General features: G+C 46.3%; 1 protein-coding gene across 1 annotated transcript; it reads right to left on the bottom strand.

Moving 5' to 3' along the window:
- Positions 1–14,666: 14,666 nt before the first annotated feature.
- On the bottom strand, positions 14,667–18,809 carry LOC115088672. The gene is made up of 2 exons (XM_029596930.1): positions 16,281–18,809; positions 14,667–15,841 (listed from the first exon to the last, which is right to left on the bottom strand). The coding sequence occupies exons 1-2, from the start codon at positions 18,546–18,548 to the stop codon at positions 15,059–15,061; spliced, it is 3,051 nt and encodes a 1,016-aa protein (XP_029452790.1). The 5' UTR covers positions 18,549–18,809; the 3' UTR covers positions 14,667–15,058.
- Between the last annotated feature and the right edge of the window lie 3,200 nt (positions 18,810–22,009).

Below are 22,009 nucleotides of genomic sequence, written 5' to 3'. Positions count from 1 at the left end.
GCGTCTGATGCCTGCACTGCACCGCTTAAATCTCCCTCCCTGCTGACGTCAGTTTCCGGGGGCGGCCTCGTCCTCGCGATCCTGCCCCTTTAAGAGGCGGAGTTAGCCGCGTCGCACCCGATGCCGTCCCGCGACGGCCAGACGTCTGCACGCAGCGAGTCGTGCTCTGGGGGCCCTGAGGAATGGCGTGCCGATCCGCCGGCTGAAAAGAGGTAGGGAGGCCCGATCGCATGCGATCGCGATCGGGCCTCACAACAGTACCCCCCCTCTTACGCCCCCTCCTAGACGGGCCTGGTTTCTCCGGATGCTGCAAATGGAACTGGTGAAGGAGAGATTTATCCAAGATGTTGACCATCGGTTCCCATGAGTTTTCCTCTGGACCGAACCCATCCCAAGCGATCAAATACTCCCACCGCCGATGAAGGCGACGGACGTCCAGAACTTCCCGAACTTGGTAAATGGAGTCATCCGCAGAGGCCACAGGGGGAGACGGACATGGAGCAGCGTGAAAGGAGGACGAGATCAGAGGCTTAAGGAGCGACACGTGGAAGGAATTGTGGATCCGAAGAGTGGAGGGGAGACGGAGCCGATAGGTGACAGGGCCCAGACGTCTGCAGACGAAGAAAGGTCCGATGTAACGAGGGGCAAGCCGCATGGAGGGAACCCGGAGACGTAAATGACGGGTAGATATCCAGACCCGATCCCCCGGGTTAAATTGAGGAGCAGGCCTGCGATGACGGTCCGCAGTACGTTTAGCGGTAGCAGCTGCGCGGTGAAGGCGAGCATTGGTAGTCATCCAAAGTTCATGGAGCTGCTGGGTGGACAACTGAGCAGCCGGGGAAGCCACGGACAGGGGAAGAGGCAGAGGAGGGCGAGGCTGTTTACCAAAAACAATCTGGAATGGGGACTGACCGGTGGCAGAGTGGATGTGGGAATTATGAGCAAACTCCGCCCACGGAAGGAGGAGAGCCCAATCATCATGACGGTGGTTCACAAAGAGGCGGAGAAACAACTTCAGACCCCTGTCCATTACCCGCCTGTCCATTACCTTGCGGGTGAAAAGCAGTCGTGAAATCCAATTGGACCCCAAACTTTTTGCACAGCCCACTCCAATACTTGGGCGTGAATTGAGGACCCCTGTCCGAGGTAATGTGGAGTGGGAGGCCATGTAGACGAAAAATGTGAGAGGAAAAAAGATCAGCCAGGTCAGGGGCAGAAGGCAACTTGGCCAGGGGCACAAAATGGGCCATCTTGGAGAACCTATCGACCACCACCCAGACCACTCGGAACCCAGCGGAGAGAGGAAGGTGCACAATAAAGTCCGTAGAAATATGGGTCCACGGCTCCCGGGGGGGAGGAAGGGGTTGGAGGAGCCCCCAAGGTCGGCCAGGCAATGGCTTCTGCTGGGCGCATTTCGGGCAGGAAGCGACATAGGCTAGCACATCTCTCCTCATCTGCGGCCACCAGTAATAACGCTCAAGAAGGGCCCAAGTACCCGCTCGTCCTGGATGTCCCATGGACAGTGAATCATGCGCCCAGGAAAGCACTTTAGGACGCAGTCTGAGGGGTACAACCGTCTTGCCAGAGGGTATCGTCTTGGTGACTGCGAGCATCAACTTAGCAGGATCAATAATGTGAGTCAACGTGTCAGGTACATCTTCAACCTCAAAAGCCCGAGAGAGGGCGTCAGCCCGTCTATTTTTCGTTGCAGGTCGATATCGAAGAATAAAATCGAATCGAGAAAAAAACAGAGACCAGCGGGCCTGTCGGGGATTAAGGCGTTGCGCTCGGTTGATATATTCTAAATTTTTATGGTCCGTGTAGACCGTGATGGTGTGTTGCGCCCCTTCTAACCACTGCCTCCACTCCTCAAATGCCAGTTTAATGGCCAAAAGTTCCTTATCCCCAATCCCATAATTTTTCTCTGCAGGTGAGAATTTCCGGGAAAAGTAAGAACAAGGAAACAGTACTCCCCGGGCAGAATGTTGGCTGAGAACCGCACCAACTGCGATTTCCGAAGCGTCTACTTCTACCACAAACGGGCGGTTAGGGTCTGGATGATGAAGACAGGGTTCTTGTAGGAAGGCTTCTTTAATATCCTGGAATGCTCGTATGGCCTCTTGGGACCATACTTTGGTGTCAGCCCCTTTTCTGGTAAGGGCGGTGATAGGTGCTATAATGTGGGAATAATGTGAATGAAATTCCGATAAAAATTGGGAGAAACCAAGAAATCGTTGTATGGCTCGTAATCCTTTGGGTTGTGGCCAATCTTGAATACAGGCTACTTTTCCCGGATCCATCTGGAACCCGGTAGTGGATACGATGAATCCCAAAAAAGGTATTGACTGTCTTTCGAACAGACATTTTTCCAATTTCACAAACAGTCCATTTTCTCTTAGTCGTTGGAGGACTTGACGAACATCCTTACGGTGGATCTCAAGATCTTTGGAGTAAATGAGGATATCATCCAGATAAACAATCACTTGCTTATATAGCATGTCCCGAAACACCTCGTTCATCAGGTTTTGAAAAACCGCAGGTGCATTGCACAGGCCAAAAGGCATTACCAGGTATTCGTAGTGGCCGCTACGAGTATTAAAAGCGGTTTTCCACTCATCTCCGGGTTTGATTCGTACCAGATTATAGGCACCTCGTAAATCCAGTTTTGAAAAGATCTTGGCGCCATGTAATTGGTCAAGCAGTTCTGGTATTAACGGCAAGGGGTAGCGGTCCTTGCGAGTAATTGCGTTAAGTCCCCGGTAGTCAATGCAGGGTCTCAACTCTCCGTCTTTCTTTGGAACAAAGAAGAAACCGGCCCCGGCTGGGGATGTGGAAGGTCTAATAAATCCTCGTGCGAGGTTCTCCTTGATGTAATCAGCCATAGCCTGTGATTCAGGTCCAGACAGTGGATAAATCCTGCCTCTAGGTGGGATAGCGTTAGGAAGTAGGTTGATTGCACAATCGAATCTTCGATGGCAGGGCAAGATCTCCGCTTTCTCTTTAGAGAAGACGTCTGCAAAGTCGACGTATTGTTGTGGTAACTCCATCCTGACAGTAGCTAAAGATAACGCGGGTTGGTGAGACCAGTGAATACAAGTCTTTTGACATTCGGATCCCCAAGCTGAAATTTGCAGGGTCTTCCAATCAATGTGTGGAGAATGTCTTTGTAACCAAGGTAGACCCAGTACCACTGGGTGGACAGTTTTTTCCAGAACAAAAAACGAAATCTCTTCCTTGTGAAGAATTCCGGTAATAAGAGATATGGGAGTAGTATTACATGTGACTTGTCCAGGGAGATTCTCACCTTGAATCGAAGAAATAAACAGTGGTGTTTTGCAGACCTGTGTTGGAATCTGAAGCTTACGGACGAGTTCGGCAAGAATAAAATTCCCCCCAGCTCCGGAGTCGATCAAAGCTTGGGTGGTGAAAGATCCATATCTTCCTTGTAGTGTCACAGGAACTATGAATTGAGGAGCTGGGTTGCCCCCTAGAGTCTGCTCCTCAGAGATCCCTAGGACCGGTAGTTTCCCGGACGCTCAGGACACTGCGCGAGAAGGTGTCCCTTGTTGCCACAATATAGACATAGGCCCATCCTCCTTCGGCGTTGCTTTTCTTCCGGTGTAAGTCGGCTCCTACCGAGTTGCATGGGTTCTTCCTTCTGTTCCTTGGGAACCTCTGGAGTATCAGGAGTTAGGAGCGGTCGAGAGAAGTGAGGGGCCAATGGCGCAAAGCGACGAGGCGGTCTGGATTCCTTGGCCCGTTGTTGAATTCGTCTGTCAATGCGACCAGCCAAATCAATGAGTGCGTCGAGGTCCTCCGGAAGCTCTCGTCCAGCTAGTTCATCTTTAATACGAGGGGACAACCCCTCCAAAAAGATGCCTCGAAGGCAATCCGAATGCCATCCTAATTCGGAGGCCAATGTGCGAAATTCGATGGCGAAGTCAGCTAGGGTATGAGAACCCTGGCGTAGATTAAGGAGTTCTGACGTAGCTGTAGCAAGTCTCCCAGGTTCATCAAATACCTTACGAAAGGTAGAAACAAATCTGGATAAATCGTTCAATATAGGATCACCTTTTTCCCAAAAGGGGAGAAGTCCATGCCATGGCCTTCCCGTCAAGTAAGGAGATGATGAAAGAGGTCTTAGACCGGTCGTTAGGAAATTGTTGTTCTTGTAATGAGAATCGAATGAAACATTGGTTGATGAATCCTCTACATCCCTTAGCCTCTCCAGAGAACCGGGGTGGTGCCGGTAAATGTGATACCGATACTGAGGTGCTAGGCGGAGGTGGTACCGGAGCTGCTGCTGCGGCCCCGCGTGAGGCATCTAATTGCCGTACAAGTCTATCCACGGTAGCATTTAAAGCCTCCAGACTTAGTTGTTGCTGCTGCTGCTGTTGTCGCTGCTGCATTAGCTGTTGGGCAAGCCCGGGAATAGCCTGAAGACCGGATAGATCCACCGGGTCCATGGCCTTCTCAATCTGTTAACCAGTGGACCCTTGACCCGGCACGGAAGAACACCCACCTGAGGAACCGGGATGTCCTTCGTCTCCGGAGGGTGGATACCAGGAGCAAGACCCCTCAGTACCTAGCAAGAGAAAGCAGACAGGTACAGGCCAGGGAGCCCAAGCCGGGTTCCAAGCGAGGCAGGGGTCAGTGAAGATCAAATCCAATCCGGGTCCGGACAGGTAGCAGGTAGAGCAAAGTAAAGTCCAATCCGGGTCGAGGCAGGCAGCAGGCAAACAGAGTAAAGTCCAATCCGGGTCGAGGCAGGCAGCGAGCAACCAGAGTAAAGTCCAATCCGGGTCGAGGCAGGCAGCGGGCAAACAGAGCAAAGTCCAATCCGGGTCGAGGCAGGCAGTAAGGCAAGGCAGAATCAGGCCACGGTCCGGGTCTCGGCAGGCAGGTAGCAAGGCAAGGCAGAGTCAGGCACGGTCCGGGTCTCGGCAGGCAGGCAGCAAGGCAAGGCGGAGTCAGGCACGGTCCGGGTCTCGGCAGGCAGGCAGCAAGGCAAGGCGAAGTCAAGTACGGTCCGGGTCTCGGCAGGCAGGTAGCAAGGCAAGGCAGAGTCAGGCACAGCAAAGTCACACCAGGGCACAGCAAAGCACGGGACCTATTGAGAAGGCGTCTGATGCCTGCACTGCACCGCTTAAATCTCCCTCCCTGCTGACGTCAGTTTCCGGGGGCGGCCTCGTCCTCGCGATCCTGCCCCTTTAAGAGGCGGAGTTAGCCGCGTCGCACCCGATGCCGTCCCGCGATGGCCAGACGTCTGCACGCAGCGAGTCGTGCTCTGGGGGCCCTGAGGAATGGCGTGCCGATCCGCCGGCTGAAAAGAGGTAGGGAGGCCCGATCGCATGCGATCGCGATCGGGCCTCACAACAATCCAGTTGCGGTGGCTGCTGATTCTGGGCGCATGTTCATCCGTCACCACTTAGCCAAATAGGTCAAAACTTATCCTGCTAAATGGCGCTGAATATGGACCTCAAGGTTAATAGTTTAAATGGGGTTAGAAAAATGTTTGAACAAGTTTCTGACAGACAGGCCCACTAACAATTATTAGCCAGGTAGACGAAGAGATTGCCACCTTTTAATCCTGAACGTGAGCGTCAGGGAAGGAATCTCCTCATTTGAAACTGCTGGGTACTTCCAAGAGTGATAGTTTGTGTGACTAAGTGGTGTGCAGAAAAGCCTCAGAGAGAGAGAGAAAACCCTAAAGGTCTTGAAAAGCAAAGCACCCTCTCCGCCCTGTGCGAGAACCCTGGGAGGTTCTGGAACCTTGCATGGTCTGTGGCCTTCCTCATGTGCTCCTATGCCCAAGAGCTGCCTGGACCATGAGAAACACAGAAAAAAAAAAGACTGGAATGGCCCATTCAGTCTGCCCAGCAAGGGGTTTAGGACTGAACTGCCATTCTGTGTAGGTTATGCTCATGACTTTCATGGATGCACAATATAGTCATTTAGGTGTGGTTTTGGGTTGATTCGCTGCTCCATGCAGCTTACCCCAGCATTTTACAATCATCCTTTTGCCAATAAGGGATCCTCTGTGTTTACCCCATTCTTTTTTGAATTCTGCTACCATTCTTGACCCTGTCATCTCCTCCAGGATGGCATTGATAAGAACAAAATATGCCATGCTGGGTATATCAAACCCAGCAATCTGCCTCCGACAGTGGCAAAACCAAGTCACAAGTATTCGAAGAATAGATTCAGTCCTTCTTGTTTATAACAGGGAACAAGTAGTTGCTTTCCCAAGTCAACATAGCTAATAATGGTTTAGAGACCTACCATTGTGTTAAACAGGATAGTTACATGTTGCCTTAATCACTGTCGACTGATTTGCCATGTCTGTTATTTTACCGGTGCATGTTTGAGGAATGCTTAATAAAATGGTTTATAGACTGTGCCTCCAGGAACTTGTCTAAAGCCTTTTTTTTTTTAAACCAGTAATACTAGCTCCTTTCCCCAGTTATTTAAGGCTGCTAAGGGAGTATTGATGCTTAATCTACTGTGAAGTCTCTTAAATAATTTTAGGCATGCTTAATCTAATGTAATGTCCCTTAAAATTATTTGATAATATATTTTATATTAGTTTGTCAATGACTAGCAAGGAGACATAAATAAATCTGTTTATAAAAGCAGGCTTATTCCCTTGATTTATTTGAATCCCTAATTGATTCTTGTGTAAAATTTCCTTCTTGTCATTTTAATTGGGATAACGGTGGGTGGGAGATGGGGAGGGAAGGAGGGTAGGGAGAAAGACTATGGAATAATCTCTAGTTTATAACTTGCAAAGGCTCTCATATCTAGAAATTATTACCTAGCTTTTAATTACAAAAGGCAGTCACATATAGAAATGACAAGTAACCCAGCATTCTCTCTTCTCTCGTAAGCTTAACGCAAGACTTTCAGATTTTGTTCACCCACTAGGAGAGGCGGCTTCTGCTCTCAGCACTCTCCCAGGATTCCATACATCCACCACTCTTTCAATAAAAAAATATTTTTTCATGTTCTTCTTGACATTACCTCTTTATAGCGTCAAACTGTGACCCCTATCTAGACAGCTTCTTTTCCAATGGAAAGGATTATTTGTCCATTATGTCTTTCCTATATTCAAATGCTTATGTCATGTTCCCCCTTTCTCTCCTCTCCTCTGGGGATATATATGTTCATCTTCAGAAGTCTGTCCTATATGTCTTTTGGTACAGACACCACATCATTTTCATTTCCTTTCTCAGGTCCAACTCTAGCCTATCTCTGTTCGATATGGTATTCAACCTTGAAGGTCGGTATAGAAAAATGTTAAATAAATAAATACATAAATAAATCTCTACCCTATTTTAGATATGGCCTCACCAATACATGTACAGGGACATTCCCACCTCCCTTTTTTCTGATGGTTATGCCTTTCTTTTTGTAGCCTAGCTTTCCTCTGGCTCCAGTCACCACCTTGTTACATAGTTTTGCCACCTTGCAATCATAAGGCACCATGACTATCTCCTAATCAGTGCACATTGGCATCCCCCTCTCCCATTATGTACAGCTCCTTTGGATTTTTGCATCCTAAATGCATGGCTCTTAACAGTCAAACCTTTGACCACTCTTCAACCTTTCTTAGGTCATTTTGCATTCTGTCTACTCCTCAAGCATTGTTCACTCTGTTGCAGATCTTAGTATAATCCAAGACAAACCTTTCCTCCTAATCCTTCTACAATATTTCTCACAAAGATATTGAACAGAACCAGCCCCTGGACTGATCCCTGAGGCTCTCCATTCATTCCCTCTCTCTCCTGAATTCTGATTATCACCAATTTCTGTTGTTTATCACTCAACAACTTTCTAATCTACTATCTTGGAACCTATCCCCAAGTGGCCTAGTTTATTCATGAGCTTCCTATGTGGGACAGCATTGAAAGCTTTGCTTAAATCCAATTAAACCATATCCAGTGCATGCTTTCAATCTTATTCTCTAGTTGCCTAGTTAAAAAAATCAGATTTGTTTGACGCAACCTCCCTCTACTCCCACAACCCACCGGATTTATTTATTTATTTTATTTATCTGCATTTTATCGCTTTACAGATTAAAAATCACCCAAAGTGATGAGCAAAAGTAAAATAATAAATTCATACAAACAATACAATCACAGTTCTGGTTCCCCTAAACCCATCAGATCACAATTAAATCAACAGAAGCTGAAATTCAGCTAGTAGCACGGCTACCACATGACATAAGCCAGGTTTTTAATTTTTTACAAAATTTCAACAGATCATTTCCCTGTCTCAACACCAGAGGAAGACTGTTCCTCAAACTTGGCGTAGCTACTGAAAATGATCTGTTTTGAAGATGAGAATGACAAAATCGTATGACAGGGGCCCGTTGTACTAAGCGTCTTCCTCATGATCGAAAACTTCTCCTGACTTCATACCATTTCAAACTGCCTCTCAGTTGGGGGGAACAATAGCCTTTAAGCACTGAAACCACCAAAACTAGATTTTGAAACCTACGTCAATCCACGATTGATAGCCAATATAATTGCAGATGTAATGGTGTGGCCGAGGATCTTCGGGGTCTACCAAGCACAATGTGGGCTGCTGTATTTTCTATCATTTGTAATTTACAAATCACTCTTCCTGACACTCCTAGGAAAATTGAATCATTCCCGTAGCAGTGTCTCCATTCATTTTCTATCAATGAGGTAAGGCTTATCGGCCTGTAGTTTCCATCCCCTTTTCTGTTATCACCTTTTGTGAAGCGAGACCATAACTGCCCTTCTCCAATCCTGTGGAACTCCATTGATTATTGAACAAATCCTTCAGCAACCCACCAGAACCTCTTAGTATCCTTGGATGTACAAATTCCACCCAATTACCTTCCTTTGTGAATTGTGTGATATCTACTCCACCCCCCATCTGTACCCCTATGAATCATCAGTGGTCTTTCTCCAAGGTCTTCTTTAGTGAACACTGAAGTATTTGTTTGGCAGTTCTGCTTTCTCAATGTTCTTAGAAAGATGATGGCGGAAGAAGACCATATGGCCTATCTCTTCTGCCCATCCAAAACCAACTATTCAGCTTTACAGTCCCTACCTCTGTCTCAGAGATCTTCTGTACTTATCCCATGCTTTGAATTCAGATACTGTCCTTGTCTCCCTTACCTCCGTGGGGGGAGGCTTTTCCTTAAGCAAATATTTTCATAAACGAGAATCATGCATACATCGGCCAACTATAAAAAATGCTGCTCTCCACACATACACGGAGGGTTACTACAGGCACATGCTACAGTTACTTGAAGCATAAAATATAAATTTGTGTATAAACTATGTGGATTCCTGCATTTCCAAATGTGCATGTACTGAAACCTATGCAAGTACTCTTGGGGTGGTGATATGTGGTATTTTATAAACTGTGCGGCTCCCGCTGCACAATTTATAAAATATAGGCATAACTTTAGGGGCACCTACTTGTGCGTGTAATGCTGAGTTATGCACACTGTTGAAAATCAAAGTATTTTTTCACTCAATGCACAGTCAAAGTGTGGAGTTTGTGGGCAGGAGATATTATCAAGGTATCTAGCATAGAGGAGTTTAAAAGGGGTTTGGACAAGCTCCTGCAGGAAACGTCCACAGACCCTTATTAGTCAGACCTGGGGGACGCCCCCACTTATCCCTATGGCCACTCTTTGGAATCTCCCGGGTAACTTGACCTGGATCAGGCACTGTTGGAGCGGGAATGCAGGGCTTGATTGCACGGCAGATCTTACATTCTCACTGTTCTAAAGATGACAGATCACTAACACCAGTTATTAATTTGGTAATATGAAATTGTAACATTTTATTTGCACATGGTAAAAAAATCCTTCTAAAGTAAAGTCTCAAACATAAAATTAAAGATTTTTTTTCCTTTTAGTTTGCTTTTTATTGTTACTTTTATGATTTGGGACTTTAACCTTTCTCTTTATTTTAAGACCCTTTTAATTCAATCTTATGTTATGATCAACATAACAGTGAATAGAATATGCCTGGGGTTTTGAATTGCGATTGGGATTTTTTTGGCTCATCTCTATCCTTGTTACAAAGATTTTATTCCAGGTATTAGTATATTTCCTACAAGCTTCAGTTACCCCTTTCTTCCCCCCAAGTAAGTCACTTTCTGCCCTAGTTTTTACAGAATCAGTCTTCCTGGCAGTCCTCTTCACTGTACTGATGTTCATTTATTTTTACTGGGTTCCTTGAAATAGTATAAAAAAACGAATGCTCTACTCTCATACCACTCTGGAATGTCACATAAGAGTAATTGGTATTTTTTTGTGTGTGTGTGTGGCTTTTTTGATAGGCGGGGTCCTCCTGTTCCTGTGGACTTTCACTTTAAGTGGAACCAGCTTGTACTGGGGCTAAGGCACAAAGAGACTTCATTCACAACTGATGTGGGTTTTTTTTCCCCCCCTGTTTTAACTTTATCTCCCTGTCTCGGTTCTCTTTAGAACCTTGCACGCGTTACCCCCAGAGTCTGACCACTAGGTGTCACCATCGTGCAAAGGCTGTGATTCCCTCCCTCAAGGGCTTCACAGCATCCCCAGTCCTGATTGGCCCGAAAATTGGAAGCTGGGCTCGGGAATATCGGAATAGCCACGGTTCAAATTCTGCTGCTTCTCCTTGTGGCCTTGAGTAAGCCACCACCTCGGATATAAACTTAGATTGTGAGCCATCTGGGGTCAGGGAAATGCCTACAAGTGTATGAGTGCAATCCACTTTATGTGGCTGACCGGATCTCTTCCACGGCAGTGCATAGCCCTGCCGCTGAGCAGTGGCTCAGATGTAACCCTGTTACACTTAATCTGCACAAGGTTCTCAGGAAATCAGATGCACTTCATCTACTCAAGCCTCTTTCCAAACAAAATCCGATGCACTGCTTTTCTCACATACTAAAACATATCCTGGCATGGACTTAATTTTGCTGTGAGCTGTGGTAGCTCGTTGCGGTTAAAGAGCGGAGAGGCCTGCCTGCCCTGTCCCCCCACTGCACCGACAGCTACATTTTGAAAGGAAACCATCACGCCATAAATGCCAGATCTCGGGTTCCACGCAGATTATGTAAACTAAAAAGTCATTTGAAATATCAGGTTTACCTTGGCAGAGCCACGGTTTAATAGGGATTAAGATTGCAGGAACACTGGATCCTACTCTTGTTGTCTCCATCTGTGAGTCAGTTCCCAAATACCATTGTCTGCTATCCTGCAACTTTCTGGCACGCTCTGCCCTCCCTCCCCTCCGCGGGGTGTGTGTGGTGTGTGAAGTGAAAGGAAGGGGAAGGTTACTTGGAAAGTCATCTGTCCCAGACACTGCCTGCTTCAGCTGAAGGGGAATCTGCAATCTTATCTTTGTTAAGCGTGTAAGGCTGGGGGATACAGTGTTAATTATTAAAATAAAAATAAACGGGTAGGCCTGCCAAAGTGCGGCACATTTTCTTGGGTGAATTCCTGCTGGATAACGATCACCTTTAGAACAATATGTACATATTTTAGAATCCATAGTAAATAAAAGCCAGGCCAGTAATCAGAGTGAATGCCGACGAGTTTTATGTCTTTTCAGAATTCCAAATTGTTTAAAGCTACGTTTCAGGCCTGATTGTGCTGTCCTAAACTGCACGGGTCTGATTTATCTTAGTTTTTCTCTATAAGCACAGAAAACAGATAGTAACACGGTAAGGACAAATGATCCACCCAGACGGCCTAGCAAGCTCCTTATGGTGGGATCTCTGTCACGCCATCCAGGCTACCCGCATATTTCTCTGAAGTACAGTTATCCCCAAGTCTTATGAAAAGGGTAGCAATATTTACAGTCAAAACCACGTAACTGCCAAACCCAGAAAAAATAGCAACGTTTTGACTGGACGAGGAGCCTTCTTGAAAATTCAGACAACGATGCTTCACGTGCTTTTGCTTTTTGACTTGGCCGTAGTGTAACCGTCTCTTTTTAGTCAGTAAGGAGGTCCAGACAACTGATCCGTAAAGATAGACTTTTATTGCCAGCAAGATGCAGCTAAGACAAAGGCTCAGTACAACTGCATGCCACGCCCCCTTAGGAGCAAACTTTTATGCACTTTACAACTCTTATCTTTCACACATGCGTTCTGGTTTTTGCTGAACAAACATTTCACAAATTGCTGAACAAGCATTAGCTAGCGTGGTCCTCTAGTAGGTGTAGCTTAAGATCAGACTATTGTTTCGTCATTTAATTGACGTGTTAGACATTTTACATTGTCATTCGTATTAATACAATACAAAGTATTATTCCAAAATGGAGTTACGTTATGTTACGCTAAAAATTAGTATGTCACTGCGTCACTACGCATTACGTATCATTTGCGTTGCAAATATTAGTATGTTCAAGATGGCTGTGCGTTTCACTGCTGGCATGATTAGTCGGAAGATGTTCAGTTGCTCTTTCGTACTTCAGGGGGGGGTCCCGAAATTGAACCTCTTCATTCCCCCCTTTGATACTTCAACTTTGAAGAGAAGGCAGAAGTATCACTTTATATCTGAAGAGGAACTGAAACGACAATGAGAGTTAATACCAGTGACATTGAATGTGAGCCCTAATATGTTGTTAGGTCGTTGGTTTCTTCACGGGTTTGAGACGGGTGGACCATATTGGTGTCACCCCCCTTTGTAGCCCGACTTACCCCAACAACACGTTGGCTCCATTATGGCAATGCTTAGTGGTTAGAGTTTTTCAGACTTATAAGTTAGTAGTTAAGTACTCTTTATCAGAATCAGTATCTGAATCATTGGTAGTGTCGTAGTCAGAAGAATCAGATGAAGGAAATGTGGAGACAGACACATACTTATTAATCATCATGACGTGAGCAGCTGCTCGCCGATCAGCAATATGTTCAATCATGGATCGGAGATGCCTAAAAATAAGAGGGAGACAAATAGGAAACAGAATGCATGTAAAAACAAGAAGTATCAGAGGAAAGAGGAGTTCTTTAAGGCCAGGAATGGAAGTGAGCCAGTTGGGCAAAGACCCTGTCCAGTCAAGGATTCCAGTCCACGTCTGCACTGGTACATGGGCCAGGCGAATCATTCGATCAGTGATCTCCTCAATGATTTTACTCTTGTCATCTACCTGTAAACAACAGTTAGAAAGATTAAATTTGCCACATACACCACCTTCCTGGGCTAGGAGGTAGTCTAAAGCCAATCGGTTTTGGTAGACAGCTGTTAGAATTTTAGTGTTTTGCTTGGCTAAGATGTTGAGAGCCAAGGCAGAATCATTTGTCAGGAGTTCCAGTACTGCTTGGAGTCTTATAATTCGATTGAGCATATAGATAGGTGTTCTATATCCATAAGAACCATCCTCAGCCCAGGTGGCCGGACCATAGTATTGTACAATTCGTTCAGGAGGCCACTCTTGATCTTTCCAATCTCCTATGGATACTTTAGGAGTGCTGCGACGTTTGTTGGGTCTCATGGGACTGTATACTGGAACTCCTAAGGTTTCTCCAGCAGTAATGGGAAGTAGGAAGAAGCTTGGCCGAATTGTAGCCAAGAAGCAAGTTCCATACCAGTTTGTTGGTAACTGTTCATAAGCTCTTCGTCCACATACATAATAATAACCATCTGGAGCATTGAAAACGGTAGTAGCAACACCTGCAGCTGTCCATGTCTTGTTCAAAGTCGAGTCAGTCCAGATGGGAGTTGGCATGGTAGAATTTTCAGTCTGCCACCATGTCTGGGTGGTAAGGTTGGCAGTAAGAACTCCTGTGCATGGAGAATTTCCAACAGGCACGGTATAGATGCGTGAATGTTGTCGAGAGATACATAGTCTGCCAATAACATCAGTCTGTAGTGCCCACTCATATGGATGAGATTTACGGTTATAGGTTACAGTGGTATTCAAGGTGTTAAGATCGGATTGGAAGGTTTCCTTGGCTTCCCATGGCCATTGCTCTCCTGTATCTGTTCCTCCACATACAAAACAGTTCTTGACTTCGAGAGAGAGAGCTATGTTTTCCGCCAAATTGACAAACAGGTTTTTTACTTGTTGAGAAATTGTATGTTTCTTTAATCCCTCAGTGGCATGAGATATTTCATCGAAGAAGGATTGATAACCCACCACAGTAGTCTGGTGAATAATTGGACGAGGTTTGTCTTTTCGCTGAGTGATGGTAATGTAGGTCATGGGGTCTTTTCCAGTTCCGTCGATACCAAATCCCCAAGTATCTTGCCAAGGGATTCCTTCGCTTCTTAGAGGCCATTGTATCGATACTGTATTACCATTTACTGCAGTTAATCGTCCTATCCCGTGGCAGCCATGGTAACCTCCACCGGTGTGTAATCACAAACTAGAGCCCATCCTGACAATGTCAGGTCCCCTCCGCATGGCAGCCATCTGGATGGATTAGCTACCCGGTTGTATGGGCAGAGGTATTTGTGATTGTAGACATAGGAATTTCTCCAGGCTTGAGACCCACAGTGAAGTGCATTTGGGTGTTTATCAATGGCTTCGCAGGCATCGAACGTTATTGTGACAATCGTTTCACTTCCCATAAGAACCTTAGTGGAGTTGATGTAGTACAAGATGCCTTTTCCTTCTGGGACAATACTTGATGTGTAGCTCTTTGGTAGACCTACAGTGAGGGTGATGTTGTAGTACTTAGGAGTGGTTGGGGTATGACATATGACTTTGCCAGTTTCTAAACATCGATGGAAGGACTGATAGCCTTGAGTAGTATTCAGGGCGCAAGCAGGTAGTGTGGCACAGGAAGTTGGTGGTTGAGATTGGTGGATGATTGTTGAGACAACTTGAAATCCAGTTTGAGTGGTAGTACGAATTAGCTTGATACATTCAGTGCAATTCTTGCTCAAGGACAGGAAAACAGAGGTAGTCGGGTTACAGAAGAATATTAAGTGAATGCAGAAGATGGATGCAACGTAGATCTTGGAAGTCGTAATCTGTGACATTGCTTTATGACGTAGATGGTTGCATTCATAAGTAATGGATTCTGAAAGGAAGGAAAGAAATGGACACATTAATATTCAGTTGTAGTTACTGATACTTTTTTACTCAGGACTAGCACTGGGCCTGCCGCGGGTGAATCTTAATTTGTGGTCTCCAATCCTGGAAACCTGCCAGTTGGCTGAAGCTGGTTTGAGACGTGTCCAATGAATCCATGAAGAACATCCAAAAACTTTGACAGCTGTTGGAGTAGTTAGCAATACAGTGTACGGCCCTTTCCATCGGGGCTGGAGGGAATCAGACTCATCCCAGTCTTTTATCCACACCGAATTTCCTATCTGGTATGGATGAATCGGGTTTAGCAGGACCAATGGTTCAGTGTCACAGGTGTATTTTTGAATCGCAATAACTGTGTTATATAGTCCTTTGAGTTGGTTACTGAGAGACATTTCCCCTTGTATTTGCAGCGATTCAGGAAAAGATGGAAGAGGTGGAGGCCTTGCGTACATCATTTCATACGGAGTTAACCCCGACTTCCGTGGGGTACATCGGACGTGTAGTAGAGCTAATGGCAGGATGTCTGGCCATTTAGTCTTTGTTTCCTGACACAATTTAGCGAGCTGATTTTTTAGTGTCCTGTTAGCTCGTTCAACTGCTCCACTACTTTGAGGTCTCCAGGCGCAGTGCAGGTGCCATTGGATGCCCAGAATTTGACTTAGACGTCGCGTGACTTCACTGGTGAAGGCTGGTCCATTATCTGAATTTATCTGTCGAGGTAATCCGTATCGTGGTAAAATTTTGTGGAGAAGCAATGTTACTACTTCCTTGGCAGTCTCAGTTCGAGTGGGTATGGCTTCGATCCATCCGGTATAAGTACAGACAGCTACCAGCATTGCTTTGTATCTTTTTGAAGCAGTCATGTGGGTGAAGTCGATTTGGCAAACTTGAAACGGAGTTGTTCCTCGCAATATATGTCCAGGGGCTGGACCAGGTCCATTTCTGGGATTGTTCCTTGCACAGGTAACACATTGATTAACAGCATATTTAGTTAGTTGAAAGAGTCTATTAATGTAGTAAGTTTTTGCCAACAGTGTTGCTAATGCATCTCGGCCGAGATGGGTTTTATTATGGGCTTCCCTGACAACAGTCCATGCCAGGGCGTCGGGTATCCATACCCTATCTTCTGTACAATCCACCACCCATCCTGCTGATGAAATTGTTCGGTTTGTGCCCAATCATTTTCTTCCGCTGAATAAATGGGGGTTTCATTCGTGAACTGTAGAAGTGGGCAAGTGGGAGTTGATGTATGTGTGATTGCACACGTGCTGCTTCTTTCGCAGTCTTATCTGCCCATTGGTTTCCTTTGGCGATGGGATCAGTTCTCCCTGTATGGGCTTTACAATGCATGACAGCTACCTTCTTTGGTGCCCATACAGAGTCTAGCAATTGATGTATCTCCGATGCATTAGCTATTTGTTTCCCTTCCGCAGTTAGGAATCCTCGTTCCTTGTATAAAGCTCCATGCACTTGGATTGTAAGGAAAGCGTATTTTGAATCAGTATAAATATTTACAGTTTCTCCTTCTGCCAACTGCAGAGCCCTTGTGAGCGCAATTAGTTCAGCTTTTTGCGCTGATGTCCCTGGGGGCAGGGGTTCAGCTTCAACAATGTCGTCTTCGGAGACTACAGCATACCCAGCGACCCTGACTCCATTTATAACCTGGCTGCTTCCATCAGTGAATAAAGTCCATGCTCCTTGCCAGGGTTGGTCGCGTAAGTCGGGTCGGCTGGAATGTACTGTTGCCATAATTTCCCCACATTCATGAGAAACTGGAGTGGGGGTTGGGAGTAGAGTTGCAGGATTCAAGTTTTTACTGTCCTGTATTTGAATCTCTGGAGTTTCACATAATAACGCTTGGTACTTTACAAGACGTGAATTTGTCATCCATTTTGGCCCATGGGTCTCTAGCAGTCCTTGGATAGTATGAGGAGTTGTTACTTGTAAAATCTGTCCAAATGTTAGCTTAACTGCTTCGGGTATCAGTAGACATGCAGCAGCAATGCTTCGGAGGCATCCTGGCCATCCTTTTGACACATTGTCCATTCCTTTTGACAGATATGCAACAGGTCGTTCCCATGAGCCTAAGGTTTGAGTCAATACCCCTATGGCCATGCCTTTTTTCTCGTCGACGAATAGATGGAATGGTTTCATCACATCTGGCAACCCCAAGGCAGGTGGTTCAATTAAGGCTTCTTTTAGTTGTCGTAAGCTTGCCAGTTCGTTTCCTTCCCATTGGAAGGGTTGAGATTCTGCCTCTTTACCCCGCAGCTTGTCGTACAGGGGTTGAGCAATAACTGCATAGTTAGCAATCCACAGCCTACAGTATCCTGCAGCTCCCAGGAACGCCCGGAGCTCTTTCTTACAAGTGGGTACAGGTTGATCTCTTATAGAACTGGTGCGAGAAATCCCCAGACATCGGGTTCCTCCACGTATTTGGAAGCCTAAATACTCTACTTCCAATTCACAGATTTGCGCTTTCTTTTTACTTGCACGATACCCTTTTGAGTACAACGTCTTTAGCAGCTGAAGAGTGGATACCGCACATTCGAGGTACGTCTCTCGAAACAACAGAAGGTCATCCACGTATTGTATGACTGGCCCATACTTTACTTGATACATCTTTAAATCGTTTGCCAGTTGCTCACCGAACAGCGTAGGTGAGTGCCTATACCCTTGAGGCAACCTAGTCCATGTGTACTGCTGCTTTACTCCAGTATCTGCATTTTCCCATGTGAAAGCAAAAATCTTTTGACATTCCTCCGCCACCGGGACGGAGAAGAAGGCATCTTTGAGATCAATGACACTGTACCACTTTGATGCAGGAGAGACTTGAGCCAGGATTGAGTACGGATTTGGCACGAGGGCTACTAGATCTGCTACTTGACTATTCACTTTTCTTAAGTCTTGTACTGGTCGATAGTCATTTGATCCAGGCTTCTTTACTGGCAACAGAGGGGTGTTCCAAGCAGATCGGATTCGCCGGAGAATGCCCAAATCATACAATCTTTGCAGGTGTATCTGAATTCCTTGTCTGGCCATATAAGGAATGGGGTATTGAGATTGATTTATCACCTGTGCATTCTGTTTCATCTCGATCCAAATAGGGGTAGCGTTGATGGCTATTCCTCCTGGATTTTGTTCAGCCCATACTTTAGGTATACTGTCCATTAGCTGTCTGCGCTTTTCGTTGAGGACGGTGTTTTCTCCATATCGGTGCGTAGTGGTATGTTTGACTATGGGGAGATGTAATCTCCATTCTTCTTGGAGTGGACAGATGAGAGAGACTGGGTTATCAGCGAAGGATGCTCTTATTTCTCCTGTCGATTCGAATTGTAAGTTGGCTCTTAACTTACAAAGAAGGTCTCTCCCTATGAGGGGAACTGGGCATCCCGGGACGTAGAGAAACTGATGAGATACTAATTGTCCTCCCACCCGGACTTGTCGTTTCTGAAGAAAGGGAGCGATAAGTGGCTTTCCAGAGGCCCCTACAATAGAAATGTTTTTCGAAGTGGGTGTGGTAATAGCGGTAGTCATGACTGATCTTTGTGCCCCGGTATCTAACAATCCCTTAAATGTCTCAGTTCCTACTTTAATTTCTACTAAGGGATCGAATGGAAGAATTCCCTTCTCTAGTCATGCTTCACTGCTGTCTTCGCTAGAGGTTTCTCCGACAGTCATCTGCCATTCAGCTTCCTTTGGTTTGGACGGAGTATATCCTTCCTGCTTCATTTGCAGGGACTCTGGGCATTCAGACTTCCAGTGTCCTTCTTGTCTACAGAATGCACATTGATTGGCTCCCAACGGCACCCTTCCCCCCCTAAACGATCCTCCTCTGCTAGCTCGTCCTCTGGGCGGTCCCCTCGAGGGTGACCTGCCCCTTCCTCTCGGCCCAGGATATCCCTGATAGTGCCTAGCCGAGTTTCCGAAATTCGTTTCTTCCAGCGCTGCAGCTAACAAACTAACACTTTCTCTTAACTTTCTACTTTCTTTCTTTTCTTTCTTGTCTCCGTCCGGCTCTCGGTTTACATAAACTCTGTCAGCCATGGCTTTTAAGTGGCTAATAGTCATTCCCTCAAATCCTTCTGATTTCTGTAGCTTCCGGCGGATATCGGGACAGGATTGTCCGACAAAGCTCATTACTATGACGGACTGACTTTTGGGGTCCTCTGGGTCGAACGGACTGTATTGCTGATATGCATCCATCAATCTCTCCAAAAAGATTCCAGGAGTTTCGTCTTTTCCTTGCACCACGTCGCGGATCTTTCCCATATTCATGACTTTCTGCTTTCCTTTCTTTAAAGCTCCGAGAAAGGCGACTTGGTATGCAGCAATGCTGGCTCGCCCTGCAGCCGTCTGGAAATCCCAGTTGGGATCGGCGACAGGGGCATGCTCTCTCACTACTTCATCTGGATTACCGTCTGACCCGGCTCCCAGCCGAGCTGCTTCTTCCATGTTTAATTGTATTTGTCGGCGTTCTTCGGTGGTAAAAAGGATGGAGGCGAGGTGCCGAATGTCAGCCCAGTTGGGGTTATGGGCTGCAAAAATTCCTCGTAAAAAATCTAGCATCTGATCTGGATTATCAGCGTAAGAGGGGCCGAGCTGTTTCCAGTTAAAAAGATCGCTGGAAGTGAAAGGTATGTAAGTAAACAACTTTATAGTTTGCGTAGTATTATACTCGTTTTCTTCAGTAGGGACCACGGGAACTACGGTGGTTGTTTCTCTAATTGGTAGTTGTAAACTTGCGGCTTGGGTTTTTACTGCGAGTGCGCCGGATACGGACGACTCGCCGCCGTCCTCAACTTTTGCCGCCGCCGCTTCCGCTTCAAGCCGTACTTCGGGAATCGGCATTATTTCATGATCAACTTGGGCAGCGGCGGGAGCTGGGGGATCTGGTGGCGCATTATACGATTGAGGGCAGCTAGGGGCATAGGGTGGCGGCAGAAGATCTTCTGCGTCAGGCAGTACTGCAGGCGGCAGGGGTTTAACTTTTTTTTCTTGAGTCCGTGTGTTCCCTTGCACTACAAACATGGCCGCCGCAGATGACGCATGGTCCTTTATTCCTAAGATGGCCGCCCTTCCCTTTCTTTTCCGGTTTGAGGACTTCCGGTCACCCATTTTGTTTACTTGCGCCACCATTACGAGGGCGGCTCCCTCCACTAACTTCTTTGCCCACTTCGGAGGATTCTCGATAACTGCAATCCAAGCAGTTATGTATGGCTTATCCTCAGGGCAACCCGGATTTTCTTCTTTCTCAACTATTTTCAAGACCCTTGTGGCCGTTTGGAAATTGAAAGTTCCTTCCGGAGGCCAATTTACACACAAACCGGGCCACCTATGGGTGCATCGCTGAACCATTCCGGGCTTAGTACATTTACGTTTATCGAACACTTCACTATAGTGTTCTGTCATAACTTTTAGTGGAGTTGAATAGCCCCCTCCCATTAGGATAGAATTCACAGACAAAGGAGGGAAGGGAAGACGGATAGGTAAGGGGTCCGTACCCGTCAGACACAAAAGGGTCACAATCGCCTCGACTAGGACGCGGTCAGCCCGGCCTAGAACTGCGAGGCCATTCACTCTCTTTCACACAACAAGAAACCTATTCCCACTATCGTACGCGTTACTTCTTTTTCCTCTTTTTATGCGCGTGGTTTTCGGAATGCAATTCCTACCAAACCACCGCTTGGGGTGTGATCAAAGCCCCCTCGGTCCCCTCACGGATGGACCGGTTATTTGCTACTCTTTTAGCTATTCTTCTTTTTTTTTCCATCATTCCCATAATACTCGCCTGCAGGATTCTTCCGATCGTCACGAAAGCCTTCTTTCCAGATCACCAGCCCAGAGGTCTCAGAAGAATTTCTGTGGAACGGTCCCCTCAGAAACCCGATCGCTGAACTCAGCGGTGGCCACTCACCAGGTGCGTCTGGGGGATCGCTCCGCCACCAAACTACCGGACCAACTGGGGGGCTAAAATAGCGTCCCCGGCACCTCCTGGCTGGCTCGCCAAATGTAACCGTCTCTTTTTAGTCAGTAAGGAGGTCCAGACAACTGATCCGTAAAGATAGACTTTTATTGCCAGCAAGATGCAGCTAAGACAAAGGCTCAGTACAACTGCATGCCACGCCCCCTTAGGAGCAAACTTTTATGCACTTTACAACTCTTATCTTTCACACATGCGTTCTGGTTTTTGCTGAACAAACATTTCACAAATTGCTGAACAAGCATTAGCTAGCGTGGTCCTCTAGTAGGTGTAGCTTAAGATCAGACTATTGTTTCGTCATTTAATTGACGTGTTAGACATTTTACATTGTCATTCGTATTAATACAATACAAAGTATTATTCCAAAATGGAGTTACGTTATGTTACGCTAAAAATTAGTATGTCACTGCGTCACTACGCATTACGTATCATTTGCGTTGCAAATATTAGTATGTTCAAGATGGCTGTGCGTTTCACTGCTGGCATGATTAGTCGGAAGATGTTCAGTTGCTCTTTCGTACTTCAGGGGGGGTCCCGAAATTGAACCTCTTCAGTAGGAGCAGTCCTGTGCTTTTCTCCTAGTGTCTGTGTATTGGTACCTCAGACCATAAAAGTCAGGCCTGTGTTAGTTGTCATCCGAATCCAATTCTCCCTTTCCACCCCCCACACCACCGTCAAAGCGGAGAGTGAAGTTTCAGTTCTGACGAAGCATCAGGGGCGTAATCCCCATGCCTTACGTTAAGAAGTATTAACTGCTGCACCAAACAGGTTATCCCCAGGCACTCTTCTCTTCATTCTCATCCTCTAGCCTTTAGGGATCCACAGTGTTTATCCCATGCCCCTTTGAATTATTTGACTGTTTTTGCCTTCACCACTTCCTCTGGAAAGGCATTCCAGGCATCCACCACCCTCTCATTGAAAAAATATTTCCTGATGTTGGTTCTGAGTTGTCCTCCCTGGAGTTTCATTTTGTGACCCCCTAGTTCTAGTTCCCTTTCCAATGGAAAAAGTTTGA

Source organism: Rhinatrema bivittatum, chromosome 3, assembly GCF_901001135.1.
Source record: "Rhinatrema bivittatum chromosome 3, aRhiBiv1.1, whole genome shotgun sequence".
Classification (NCBI taxonomy): Eukaryota; Metazoa; Chordata; class Amphibia; order Gymnophiona; family Rhinatrematidae; genus Rhinatrema; species Rhinatrema bivittatum.
The sequence above is the reverse complement of the archived record's forward strand: the minus strand, read 5'-3'. Positions and strand labels throughout refer to the sequence as shown.